Source organism: Erinaceus europaeus, chromosome 16 (assembly GCF_950295315.1).
Source record: "Erinaceus europaeus chromosome 16, mEriEur2.1, whole genome shotgun sequence".
Classification (NCBI taxonomy): domain Eukaryota; kingdom Metazoa; phylum Chordata; class Mammalia; order Eulipotyphla; family Erinaceidae; genus Erinaceus; species Erinaceus europaeus.
Genome location: NC_080177.1, coordinates 48,918,690 through 48,932,929, shown reverse-complemented (window position 1 = coordinate 48,932,929; position 14,240 = coordinate 48,918,690). Strand labels below are relative to the sequence as shown.

Genomic DNA, 14,240 nt, shown 5'->3' with positions numbered 1-14,240 from the left:
ATTTATTTTACTATTATTACTTTTTGTCACCAGAGTTTTCTCTGAGGCCCTGTGGCAGCACGACTTCAACACTCCTAGTAACCACTTTCTTCTCTTTTCTCTTCCCTTTCCTCTTTCCTTCCTTTCTGATAGAAGGCAAAAGGCAGAAAAATAAGAGAGGAAAGGGGCAGAGAGAATGAGAGACAGTAGCGCCACTCCACTGTGTATAAAGCTTCCTCCTGCAGGTGCTCCTATGATATGACCAGGGGCTTGAAACCAGGTCCTCATGCTTGGCAAATGTGCACTCTACCCAGTGAACTACCACTCAGACCCCAGCCACACTTTTAAAATCACATCATTGAAGGAGTTCCTTGCTCAACTCTTCTCTATTTACCCAGGGAATTAAAAGACTGCTCTCAGAGACTGAGCTCTCAGGTCCAGATCAAGTAATCATTAGCTCCCAATGCTAGAAATTGTGTCACTATCACCCAGGAGGCCCTTTGACATTACAGATGCCAGCTGCCTGCTGGCTTGGACTCTTGATGTGTAAAGAGTCTGCTTACATACTCCCAGGTGGTCTCTAAAGAATAACTAGACTTGGATTCATTTAATGTTTTCTTTAGAAACATTAAATTTTTCTTTAGAAACATTAAAATGAAACATTTTAAAAATGTTTGAAACATGAAATGTTTTTTAGAAACATTTTCTTTAGAAACATTAAAAATTCAAGGACAGGAGGTACCTTAGCAGGTAAAGTGCACATCTCACCATGTGTGAGACCCTGGGTTCTACCCCTAGTACCACATAGGAGCACCATGGAAAATGCCAGAATGGAACTCCATGGATGGTAGAACAGTGCTGTGATGTGTCTCCTTTCTTTCCTCTTCCCTCCACTTTCTTCCCTCTCTCTCTTTCCCTACCCCACCTCTTTTCTTTCTTTCTTCTTTTATTTTTCCTTCTTTCCTGGCATATTTATAAGTGAGAGGACAGAGAGAAAGAACCAAAGCATCACTCAGACACATGTGGTACCAGGGGCCAAACTCAGGACCTCATACGTAAGAGTCCAGTGCTTTATGTGCTGTGTCACATTCCAGGCTATACTTTTTCTAATTGTATAGAATTTTTTAAAAAATTAAAAATTGTAACTGAGTGAATACTTGGTGATATAACACATGCTGAATTCCATAGGTTCATTTCCTGGAGCACATCAAAAAAAAAGAAAATATATATCTTAAACAATAATAAAAAATTGTGGGAGTCGGAAGGTAGCGCAGTGGGTTAAGTACAGGTGGTGCAATGCGCAAGGATCCGAGTTCGAGCTCCCAGCTCCCCACCTGCAGGGGAGTCACTTCACAAGCAGTGAAGCAGGTCTGCAGGTGTTTATCTTTCTCTCCCCCTCTCTGTCTTCCCCTCTTCTCTCCATTTCTCTGTCCTATCCAACAACGATGACAACAATAATAACTACGACAGTGAAACAAGGGCAACAAAAGAGAATAAATAAATAAATAAATACATATTAAAAAATCTTTTAAAAATTGTTAGAATTTATAAAATTGGGTAGATGAATAACAGACATCTATTACATTCTCCTTTTCTCTTTTGTTATTTTATTTTATTTTATTTTATTTTTATTAACTTTATTGGATAGAGACAGCCTGAAATCAAGAGGGTAGGGAGAGAGAAAGAGAGACATCTGCAACACTGCATCACCACTTGCAAAGCTTTCCCCCTGCAGGTGGGGGCCAGGGGCTCGAACCCAGGTCCTAGTACATTTTAACATGTGTGCTTAAGCAGGTGAGCCACCATCCAGCCCCTATCTGTTACATATTCTATATGTTTCTGCATACTTCATATATGATGCAGTTTTAGGAGAGGGGAGATAGTCCACCCTGGAGACTGCTTTGCCATGTTTAAGGCCCTGGGCTTGAGTTCCAGCTTAAATGGGAACACCAGGGAGAGCTCCATTGATGGTGGAGCAACTGCTGAGGTGTCTCTCCTGTTTTCTCTCTCTCTCTCTCTCTCTCTCTCTTTCTCTCTCTCAAAAATGAAGAGAATGAAAATAATTGGCCCAGAAGACCACCACTTTAAAGGCCCTGAGTTCATTCCCTGGTGCTATAATAAATAAATATGATGAATTTTAAGAGTAGTAGAGGAAATCACAGTAAAACTTGTGCAAAACCAATATAGATTTTATGGGTGAAACAAGTTGTTCCGGCTGGCAATGTTATAAAAATATTTATAGGATTCTCGGTAGCTTTTAAATTTTTGTTTTGTTTTTCTGTTGTTTCTAAAAATTTCCTTAGTGAAATAGAGTTTCTTCTATAATAATAAGCAAGTGAAAAAGAAAGTTCTATATGTACTGCATAAAGGTCATACACAAATTTAGGAGGTAATTCTAGATGTTTGATACTTGATTGGTTGCTTCACAGTACCTCTGAAAACCCTTCTTCAGAGTGTCTGCTTGACTAGTTCTCTGTGTTCATCATGTATCAGTGTGGTTAAGAGCTTGATCTGAGGTAGTCTTCCTTAAGCAGAACATACTACAACATATGTGGTCTATTCTTCCCTGAGCATGCTCAAAGAAGAACAGCATTGTTGAGATCTCTTTTATGATCCTTGGAATAAGCCTACAGCAAACCACAGGTTAATGTTAAGCATGGCCCAGGAGGAAGGGAGACAATTATGTTAGGATCCCTTTACATAGGCTCTGATGATAACATTTTAACTGGTCCTGTTTTAGGGCAACTTCTCTATTCGTACAGCCAAGGTCCAGCAACATGTCTGTGAAACCATCATCCGCATCTTTAAAAGACATGGTATGTCCTTTTTAGAAAAATCACATTACTTCTCAAAAGCTTTTTTTCCTCATCATCAGATAGTACTGTGAAAAGCCATATTTTACTTTTAAATTTAGTTATGAGCAATTGACTTCCTTTAAAATTAAAGCTTATCATTTGCAACTCAGCTTGCTAAGAGAAGCAAGTTTGAATATCATAATCTTGCTACTCAAATGCAGGTGAATTTAGAAATATGACTAGAGGGGATGGGTGGTGATGCATCTGGCTGAGCCCACATGTTACCATGCTCAAGGACCCTGGTTCAAGCCACTGGTCCCCACTTGCAGAGGGAAGCTTCACAATGTGGTGAAGAAGTGCTATAGATGTCTTCCTCCCTTTCTGTCTCTCTCTTCTCTCTTCATTTCTCTCATTCTCTATCTAAAATAAATAAAAGTAAAGTAAAATTTAAAAGGGGGGGCCAGGTGGTGGTGCATAGGTGTAAACACAAGTATGAAGCGCAAGGACTCGAGCCCTTGGCTCCTCACCTACAGGGTGGTCACTTCACACATCGTGAAACAGGTCTGCAGGTGTCTCCCTCCCTCTCTGTCTCCCCTCTCCTCTCAATTTCTCTCTGAGAAAACGAAAAATAGCCTCCAGGAGTAGTGGATTTGTAGTGCCAGCATTGAGCCCCAGTGATATCCTTGGAGGCAAAAAAAAAGGGGGGAAGATATGACTAGATTAACAAACTTAGTTTTCTCTTAACATTTTTTTACATATTTTTTGGTCATCACTGGGGGTTCACTGCTGCCGACCAACTTTTTCACATAGATAGACAGACAGACAGACAGACAAAGATACCACAGCACCAAGGCTTCCTGCAGTGTGGTGAGGGTTGAACTTGCACCTGGGCAATACACATGACAAAGCATGCACACTATCCGAGTGATCTACACTTAGTAAATGTAGAGAACTGAAGGCAGAATGCTGATTTATTTCAGTGATCACTCAGATGTCAGTTTTGTGACAATTTCTAGTTGCCTCCTAGGAAGAACAAGACCCTGGCAGTTCACTTTTTCCTTCTTGTTTTGTGTAGGAGCTGTCCAGTTGTGCACCCCACTGCTGCTCCCCCGAAACAGGCAGATCTATGAGCACAATGAAGCCGCCTTGTTCATGGACCACAGTGGGATGCTGGTGATGCTTCCTTTCGACCTGCGGGTGAGGCTGGGACACTCTCCCAACAGTCAGAGGCTGGGTGACATCGATGTGGAAGGTTGTGGGTTGTCTCTGTCAAGTATTTTCCCCCCTAGGCTTCCCCACCCCCTTACCCCCTGACAAATGGAGGAGTTTTTTTCCTTTTCTTCTTGGTTGGACTTCTATTAACTTGTTAGCATGTTAGTGTCTCGCTTAATTAAATTGTGACAGTGGGTATCCCTGTTAATTGGATGCTGGGTTTTGCTCATGTTTGCATCTGACCCCTAGGATTCTCTTTGATAGCAGCATTCTTTCCAGTCACTCAAGTGTTAATGACTGTTGACAAGTCCATCTGTAGCAGTATCCTATACAGTGCAAGATAGTTTTATACCCTTAGTGTACAGAAAGTACTTGCATATAGAGAAATGAGCAAATCATACCCAGCAAATTTTCAGAAGAGATATGTGCAGGGTTGATGAACTTCTGAAAATCCATGGCACATAATAATATGTGCTCTCAACCATGTGTGTCACCACACAGTCCCTAAAGATATTAAAAAAAAAAAAAAAAAAACAGGTGGAGGGTAGATAGCATAATGGTTATGCAAACAGACTCTCATGCCTGAGGCTCCAATGTCCCAGGTTCAATCCCCTGCACCACCATGCCAGAACTGAACAGTCTTCTGGTAAAAAAATAAAATAAGCATAAGGATCCCAGTTCAAGCCCCCAGCTGCCCACATGCACAGGAGTCATTTCACAGGCAGTGAAGCAGGTCTGCAGGTCTATCTTTCTATCTGCAGGTCTATCTTTCTCTCCCACTCTCTGTCTTCCCCTCCTCTCTCCATTCCTCTCTGTCCTATCCAACAACAATGACATCAATAACAACAACAGTAACTACAAGAATAAAACGAGGGCAACAAAATAAAATGAATATTAAAAAAAAAGCCTTTAAAAAAAATCCAAGGCCAGGCAGTGTTGCACCTAGTTAAGCACTCACATTATAATGCACAAGGACCCAGGTTCAAGCACCTGGTCCCCACCTGCAGGGGAAAAGCTTTGCGAGTGGTGAGAAAAGACTGCAGGTGTCTCTCTGTTTCTCTCCCTCTCTGTCTCCACTCCCTCTCAATTTCTCTCTATATATATCCAATAATAAATAAAATATTAAAAAAAAACTCTTGACCCTGGAGATGGTGCAGCAGATAAAAATATTGGGCTCTCAAGCTTGATATCATGCATTTCATCCTTAGCATTACTTATGCCAGGATGTTGCTCTAGTTCTCTGTCTTTAAAATGAATAAGTCTTTAAAAATAAAAATAAAGCAGTTCACCAAAGAAGAGATCCAAAAGGATAGACATGAAAACATGCTCCATGTCATTGATTGTCAGACAAATGCAAACAAAGACAGTGAGATACCACTTCACCCCTGTGAGGATGTCGTACATCAGAAACAATAGCAACAACAAATGATGGAGATGTTGTGGGGACAAAGAAACCTTCCTGCACTGCTGGTGGGAATGTTAGTTGGTCCAATCCCTGTGGAGAGCAGACTGGAGAACTCTCAGAAGGCTAGACATGGACCTACCCTATGATCCTGCAATTTCTCTCCTGGGGATATATCCTAAGGAACCAAACATGCCCATCCAAAAAAAAAAAAAATCTGTGTATACTTATGTTCATAACAACACAGTTTGTTGTAATCAAACCTGGAATCAACCTAGGTGGCTAACAACAGATGAGTGGCTGAGTAAGTTGTGTTATATATCTCAATGGAATGCTATCAGCTATAGTAAGAATGATGAATTCACCTTTTTCACTTCATCTTGGATGGAGCTTGAAGGAGTCATGTTAAGTGAGATAAGCCAGAAAGAGAAGGCTGAATATGGAATTATCTCACTAATAGACAGAAGTTGAGAAGTAAGAACAGAAGGGGAAACACAAAATAGAACTTGGACTTGGTTAGGTATATTGTATCAAAGTAAAGGACTTGTGGGGGGCTGGTGGCTTTCAGGTCCTGGTACATGATAGTGGAGGATGACCTAGGCAGGGGGTAAGAGTTTTGCAGAAAACTGAGAAATTTTACACATGTACCAACAACTGTATTTCCCATTGACTGTTAACCATTAATCCCCCCCAAAAAAATAATAATAAGGCAACCTTTAGAAAATCATTGTGTGTGCAGAAGTTGCCTTTTTGTGTGGTTGCACCTGCTAGATGTGGTGCATGTAGATGCTCTTAGCATGCATGTGGGTGACCACACACATTAGCATCTTTGTCTCACCTTAGAGGGAGGTATGATCAAAGTATGTAATTAAACCTTTATACAAATTTTTTCTGGAAAGGGGTAGGGAATAAAAGTACTTTCTTTTTTTCATATCTGTTACATATAAGAAAATGTGGGGTTTTTTGGTTGTTTTTTTTTTTTTTGGTTAAAGAGGAAATTCCTTTCATATTCTTGACTTCTGAATTTCTTTGACTATGAGTAAAGTGACTGGGAATTCTTTTGAATGAGAAGTGACTAAATAGCACATCAGACATTAAGTCTCCATGGTAAAGGGGTAAAACATTTACAGAGTTGTTCTTTTTTTATATATTTATTTATTTTCCCTTTTGTTACCCTTATTGTTTTTTATTGTTGTTGCTGTTGTCATTGTTGTTGGATAGGACAGAGAGAAATGAAGAGAGGAGGGGAAGACAGAGGGAGGGAGAGAAACACACCTGCAGACCTGCTTTACCGCCTATGAAGTGACTCCCGTGCAGGTGGGGAGCTGGGGGCTCGAACTGGGATCCTTAGGCAGGTCCTTGCACTTTGCACCATGTGCACTTAACCCACTGCGCTACCACTGGACTCCCTACAGAGTTGTTCTTAAAATGGGCTGCCTATTTTCTAGACATTAGGAGATAAAGTTCAGGTTTTAAAGTACCAGGGACCTTTCACTCCCCCCCCCAAAAAAAAAATGAACAGTAACTACACTTCAAGAATTTGACCCAGTAGCTATTGTTTTTATGTCAGATCTCTTTGAAAAACCTGATAGTACTTTTGTAAATTTTGCTGATGGTGAGTGAAACCTGGCAAGTAGCATACTGGCTAGAGCTATGGAATTAAGAGCATGAGATCCTGAGTTCGATCCCTGGCATTGTATGTACCTCAGTGGTGATCTTGTTCTTTTTTCTCTCTCTCTTTTTCTCTTAATAATAAGTCAGTAGAATCTTTAAAAAATAATAATAATTTCTCCTATTAAGGGAAATGGCCGCCAGTAAAGCACAGGACTTGAATGTATGAGGCACCAGATTCAGTCCCTCGCACTACATATACCAGAGCTGAATGGTGGTCATGTTTCTACCTCTCTCTTCTATATTCATAAAAATAAATAAGCCTTTAAGAAAAATTCTCCTCAAAGGACCAGAGAGGTAGTTCACTGGGTAGGGCATATGCCTTGCTATGTGTATGGCCCAGATTCAAGTTGACGCCCCATGTGGGAGTACAGTGGCACTCTGGCACTGGAGAAAGCACTCATGCTGTGATATCTCTGTCCTCTCTTTGAATGAAAAATTCAAGCCAGGAGTGCAAGGTCCTCGCTTTGAAAAAAAAAAAAAAAGAAAAAAAAAATCAGTGATTTTTCCACAAAGATCAATGGGAAAATCAAGACATTAACCACAAGAGATTAATACTCATTTTGATTGCATTACTTTTTTCCCCTTTCCAGGGTTATCACTGGGGCTTGGTGCCTGCACTATGAATCTACGGCTCCTGGAGGCCATTTTTTCCATTTTGTTGCCCTTGTTGTTGTTATTGTTATTGCTATTGTTGGATAGGACAGAGAGAAATTGGGGGGAGGGGGAGAGAAAGACAACTGAAGACCTGCTTCACTATTTGTGGAGCCATCCCCCTGCAGGTGGGGAGCCCAGGGGCTCGAACTGGGATCCTTAGGCTGGTCCTTGCGATTCGTGCCATGTGCACTTTAACCCACTGCACTACTGCCCAGCCTCCTTGATTGCATTATCTTAAATGACACTTCTTCAAAGATGTTTTGTTTGATAGGGCAGAGAGAAGTTGAGAGGGGAGGAGACAGACATCTGCAGCACTGTTTCACTGCTCTTCAAACTTCCCCACTGTAGCTAGAAAGTAGGGACTTGAACTCTGGTTCTTGCACATGGTAACATGTGCTCAACCAGGTGCCCCACTACCCAGCCACTGACACTTTTTTTTAAAAAAAGGTTCACAAGTAACCTGAGCACTTATTTTAATTTGATATCATAACATTTGACAGAGTACACTCAACTCAAAGAAAATTCTCAATCTTGAAACCTAAGAAGTGTCACAATGAAGCCTAGTGACACATGGTGCAAGCAGGGTCTGTTCCTGGCTGAAGCACTCAAAATCTTTGTCAGGTGTCAGTGACAAGCAGTATGTGGCTATGAAAAAACTCAAGCAAGTGAAATGTGCACTTTTTAAAAATTAATTAATTTATTTATTTCCTTTTGTTGCCCTTGTTTTTATTGTTGTAGTTATTATTGTTGTCGTCATTGCTGGATAGGACAGAGAGAAATGGAGAGAGGAGGGGAAGACAGAGGGGGTCATTGGCACATCTTGACACACACTCTTTCACATTTTATTTTTCAGATTCCTTTTGCAAGATATGTGGCAAGAAATAACATCCTGAATTTAAAACGGTAAAGAACCAGAGAGATTTCTCTTGGTGAAGGTGGGAAAGAGATGAAAGAAAAGGGGCCATGCCATGGCCCATGTAATGAAGTACACATGTCACCAGGCTTGAAGATCAGGGTTCAAGCCTGGGTGGTCCCCACTTGCAGGGAGGGAAACATCACAATTGATGGAGTAGTGCTGCAGGCATCTCTCTTTTCTCTGTCTCTCTCTCCCTCTCTACCTCTAACCTCTATCTAAAAAAGAAAAAGAAAAGAAAGGGAGAAATAAAACCAAGAGTGAATGTTTCATCTTCTGTGATCCTTATATAGCAAAGAATTTGGGAAGTTAAAATAATGGACTTGGAATATGGCCAAAAAGCTCAGTCCCAGACCTCCTCTCTCTAAGGCAACTATTAATAGGACTGTCAACCTCCTCTATATTCTTTTAAAATATTTATTTATTTATTTGCTTGTTTATTGAGATATGAAGAACCAGAAAATCAGTCAGGCACATGTGATGCCAGGGATAGAACTCAGGACCTCATAGTTGAGAATCCAATGCTTTATTCACTATGCCAACTCCCTGCTGATGACCTCCTTTTTAGAAGGAATGTAGCCATTGAATAAATGCCTGGAGACCTCTGTAGTTCATTGTGCACCCTCTGCATATCCCCAAGCAATATAACTAATTATTTTCATGAATGGTTGCTTGGGTAGAAAAAAATCTTATTATTCTTGATCACATATGGCACCTTTTAAAATTGAACTTGATCTACATGGCCAGTGTGAGTCTGCCTACATGAGTACTGACAAAGACTGCACATAGAGAAGTGGAGTGCTGCCAGTGGGTGTGCTGAGCTTGGAGCAGCTCCAGGGATAGGCCTGCTGTTCATTCAGACACTGCAGAGGCCAGATACGCAGCTCTCCATAAAGGGGGATTAGAGCAGAGGGGGCCAGTGCTACTGTCAGCAAGGTTCCTATCTTCAAATGAAACCAAAGTTCTTGCTGTGTTTTCACTCTCAGATGTAAGCGATGAACATTCAATGGGCAGAATCCTTTGGTGTAGGTATCACTGTTGAAAGCAAGCTCTCAAGGAATATTTTTGTTGGGTCAGTGAAATAGCTCACTTGGATAGTGTGCTGCTTTGCCATGAATGATCCAGGTTCAAGTCTTGGCCCCACCACATTGAAGCAAGCTTTGGTGCTGTGGTCTCTTTTACCTTCTTTCTGCCTTTAAATATGTTTGAATTCATCTCTGTTTCAGACATCTAAAAAATATTAAAACCCCTTATTTGCTTCTGTTATTTCCAGGGTTTCACCAATCCAGGCTGACTTCTTCAGATAGAAAGTAAATGACACCATAGCGTCAAAGCTTCCACCACCATAGTAGTTTGCATTCGTGGCAAAACTGGACGCTATTCAGGTGAACTGTTTTGCCAGTCCAAGCCCCACAGTGTAGTAGTGGCAGAATTGGCAGTGGGAACCTTGGTTACAAGGAAACCTGCTCTGGGGCAAACCTTTAAGTTCTCTTGATTATACATAATACTTTTTAATTTTCTCGTAATTGCTACTTTTTTATTCCACAATTTCTTGTGAATCTTTGTTTCCAGTAAGCAGTGGCCTTAAAATTCTGAGTTTCTTGTCATCCAGGAGGTGACAAAATAGCTAGAGCTTTGGGCTTGAGAGCACAGGGCCCCCATTTTACTCCTGTAGTCACATGTGCCTGTATGATGCCCTAGTTCTCTTCCCCTACCAGCCCCAACTAATAAAAATGTGTTTGTGTGTGTGTGTGTGTGTAAATATATTTTTTTTTCAAAAAGTTTTTTTGTTTTATTTCGCCAGATACTGCATAGAACGTGTGTTTAGACCTCGGAAGCTGGACCGATTTCATCCCAAGGAGCTTCTAGAATGTGCATTCGATATTGTCACCTCTACTACCAATATCTCCCTGCCCACAGCAGAGACCATCTACACCATCTATGAAATCATCCAAGAGTTCCCAGCTCTCCAGGTTCCTTCCTGTCTCCTTGCTCCCTCATGCCTGTCCTTGTAGAGAGCCTCATCACAGTCGATGTAGACTGCAGCTACAGAACAGCTATGGCTGGGGCTATAGGTGACACCAGTTGGGTGTACCTTCACACATACAACTGAGGGGCTCAGTGCTGCTTACCAGGTTTATCGCAGGCTCCTCACCTCTGTTTTTCCAGGATCATGGTTTCCGTTTTTGTCCATTTGTTTTTTTTTTGGAGGGGAGGTCATTTTTCCAAAATGTAACAAATTTGGCTAAGATTCCTAGGATACTTCTAGCATATTCATACCCTTCTAGGCCACTCCTGTACCTAGGCTCTTAACTGCCTGACTGATCTCTTCCCTTTCTTTCTCTATCTTTCTTCCTTCCTTCTTTTCTTTCTTCCTTCATTTTTCCCCTTTTCTTTTTTGCCACCAGAGTTGTCACTGAGGCTAGATGCCATTTTCACCCCTTTTCTTTGACAGAGGGTGAGAAATAGACATAGAAAAGGAGAATCAGAGAGAAGGGGAATACCTACAGCACCTCTCTTTCACTTGTGAAGTGAAACCTCTCCCAACATATGGGGAATGAGGGTTTGAACCTGGATGCATACACATGTGCTCAACCAGGCCATCTACCACCTGTCCCCCTGACTGACTTTACCTTGTGTCTGCTAGAGAGAATGGTGCTTCTCTCTAGTATACAGTCTACTTCCTCACGTCTTCACTCCCCACTCCTTGTATGACTGTCCTGTTCTTTCCCACCATGGTACTCCCTTGACTCCTAGGGCTTTCTTCCACCCACCCCTGGGGTGACCCTTTATCCCCAGGAAAGCAGATGCTTGTTCACTAACTGACTGGCCACCTTCTCTTCTCCATGCTCACAGGACATGGGATTCTAGCTGCTCTTTTCGGGCAGAGCCCATGCATCCACTGTTTTATATCCACCTCTCTACCCCAGACTTAGCCACTCTGTGTATGCTCATCATTCCACCTGTGTGGACAAGTTGATGCCACCTATTCTCCCAGTCTATACTTCTAAGTTCCCTTGAGGCTCTTTTTACTGAATGAGATCCTCTCCCTCTTTACAGTCTATACAGACTCTCTCAGGGTAGCTAGACCAGTCAGGGAGATGGCACAGTAGCTAGAATACTGGACATATAAGCATGTGGTCCCAAGTTTGATCCCTGGCATTGCATGTACTAGATCTTTCTTTCCCCTCTCTCACATAAGCAAATATATATATTTTGCCTCCAGGATTATTGCTGGGGCTGAATGCCTGCACTACAAATCCACTGCTCCTGTGGCCATTTTTTGATTTACTTTATTATTTTTTTTTATAGTACAGAGAGAAATTGAGAGGGAAGGGGAAGATATAGAGGGGGAGAGAAAGATTGGCATCTGCAGACCTGCTTCACTGCTCATAAAGTGACCCTCCCCTTCAGGTGGAGAGCTGAGGGCTTGAATCAGCATCCTTGTGCTTCGTACCATGTATAATTAAAACTGGTATGCCACTGCCCAACCCCCTAAAATATTTTTAAAAGAAAAATTAAGCTAGAAGGTAATTCCATTGCATTTAGATGGTAGATCCAGTTATACACTTATATTAATTACATTTAACAAAATAATCTTTGTGTTTTTCTGCCCTAGGAAAAAAATTACAGTATCTATTTGAACCATACTATGCTACTGAAAGCAATTCTCTTGCACTGCGGGATCCCAGAAGATAAACTCAGCCAAGTGTATGTTATTCTGTACGATGCTGTGGTGAGTAATTGCTATTGCTATTGCATTGAGGGACTGTTAGAGTAGTTCATGACTAGGGTCTTACTGGTGGGACCATAAAAATGAACTGGGACTTTTTAACTTTTTCCCTCATTGCTGTAAGGTGAGAGAAGTAATTGGTTGCAGTTGATCCTATTGATAGTTATCAAGTATTGGGTGAGCTTCTATATTAAACATTGTACTGGTGGTTACCCATAGATGTTTCAGGCTAACTTCTGATTCTAAGACATTGTCTCACTTTATTTATGTACTTTTTTTTTCTCAGAAAACTGCTCAGCTCAGGCTTATGGTGGTGCTGAGATAGAACCTGGGAGAGTTGGTACCTCAGGCATAGTGTTTTTTGCATAGCCATTATGCTATCTCCTAAGAATATGTTACTTTATTATGGTTGTAAGATAATAAAATGCTCTATTATGTAAAATGTAAAAGAAAAAAAGAAAGTGGGAAAGTCATCATGTCACTTATCCTAATACTTCCCAGGATTAATTTTAAAAACTAGGGCTGGGGAGACAGCATAAAGGTTATGCAAAAGTTTTCATGCCTGAGGCTCTGAGGTTCCCAGATTCAATCCTCATCACATCATAAGCTAGGGGTGAGCATTGTTCCGGTTAAAATTAAGAAAAAAAGAATATATATGTATATTCCCAACATTTCTTGAACACATATCCCACAGCAGGCATTGTTCTCATCATGTCAACTGGGTGAATTTACTCCCCTCCACCCACAAGTCCTGTTATTTCTTGCTTTAGAAAAACCAAGAAAGGGGGGGGGTCAGGTGGTAGTGCAGCGGGTTAAGTGCACGTGGCGCCAAGCTCAAGGACCTGTGTAAGGATACCGGTTCAAGCCCCTAGCTCCCAACCTGCAGGGGAGTCACTTCACAGGCAGTGAAGCAGGTCTACAGGTGCCTATCTTTCTCTCCTCCTCTTTGTCTTCCCCTCCTCTCTCCATTTCCCTGTCCTATCCAACAATGACAACATCAACAACAACAATAATAACTACAGCAATAAAACAAGAGCAACAAAAAGGAAAAGAAATAATAAAAAAATAAATTAAAAAAAAAGAAAAACCAAGAAAGGTAATGTGGTGTTGAGGACAAAAAATTGATGCCCTACCCTTAACTCTTCCAACCCCTGTCCAGCAGTGGTGCCATCTAAGGCTCAGAGTGGTTGGACTGGGGGAGAGAGTAGCTTAGGTGTGATTGGCCTCTCCATAGTAGTCCTCTGTCTATAGTACAGTCCAGTACATATGCAAAGCCTACAAGGACTACATCAACATTTCACATAGTATTCACACTTATAAGACTGGGGAGACAGCATGATGGTTATACAAACAGTTTTCTATCTGAGATTCCAAGATCCCATGTTTAGTCCCCAGCCGCCCCATAATCCAGAACTGAACAGTGCAATGATAAAAAGGAAGAGGGAAAAAAAAGTTATTTACTATTAAGTAGTATTGTGTTCTGCTGCCAGGATGGAGTGAATTCTTATGTTTTCTAATTCCATGGAAAATGTTGCCCCCCTTCTTCCTTCCTACCTTCCTTTCTTCTTTTTTTTCTTTCTTTCTACCATGGTTATTACTGAAGCTTGATGCCTGCGTGATTCCACCACTCCAAGTGACCTTATTTCTTTCCTTTATATAGAGAATGGAAGACAGATAGATAGAAGGAGAGACAGCACAGTACCACTTCACTAATTGTGAAACTCACCTACAGGGCTCCTATTTGGTGGCCAGGGGCTTGAACCCAGTTCTTCACACATGGTGACATGTGCACTTTACTGAGTAGAGTTAGTCAATACCCAGCCCTCCCCTTTATTCTATACTTTAAAAAATGTTAAGATATTTTCTTTTTAATGAAGA

The 14,240-nt window shown here is 41.3% G+C and overlaps 1 protein-coding gene across 6 annotated transcripts in view; it reads left to right on the top strand.

Annotated features, from left to right (window-relative positions):
- Positions 1–14,240, top strand: part of EIF2AK4 (eukaryotic translation initiation factor 2 alpha kinase 4) — a 162,543-nt gene that overhangs the window by 86,889 nt on the left and 61,414 nt on the right. For all 6 annotated transcript variants that reach the window (XM_060175102.1, XM_060175103.1, XM_060175105.1 and 3 more), the window contains 5 exons: positions 2,720–2,795; positions 3,850–3,971; positions 8,570–8,619; positions 10,434–10,602; positions 12,249–12,365. In XM_060175102.1, the coding sequence (XP_060031085.1) occupies positions 2,720–2,795; positions 3,850–3,971; positions 8,570–8,619; positions 10,434–10,602; positions 12,249–12,365 (534 nt within the window). The remainder of the gene's footprint in view (positions 1–2,719; positions 2,796–3,849; positions 3,972–8,569; positions 8,620–10,433; positions 10,603–12,248; positions 12,366–14,240) is intronic.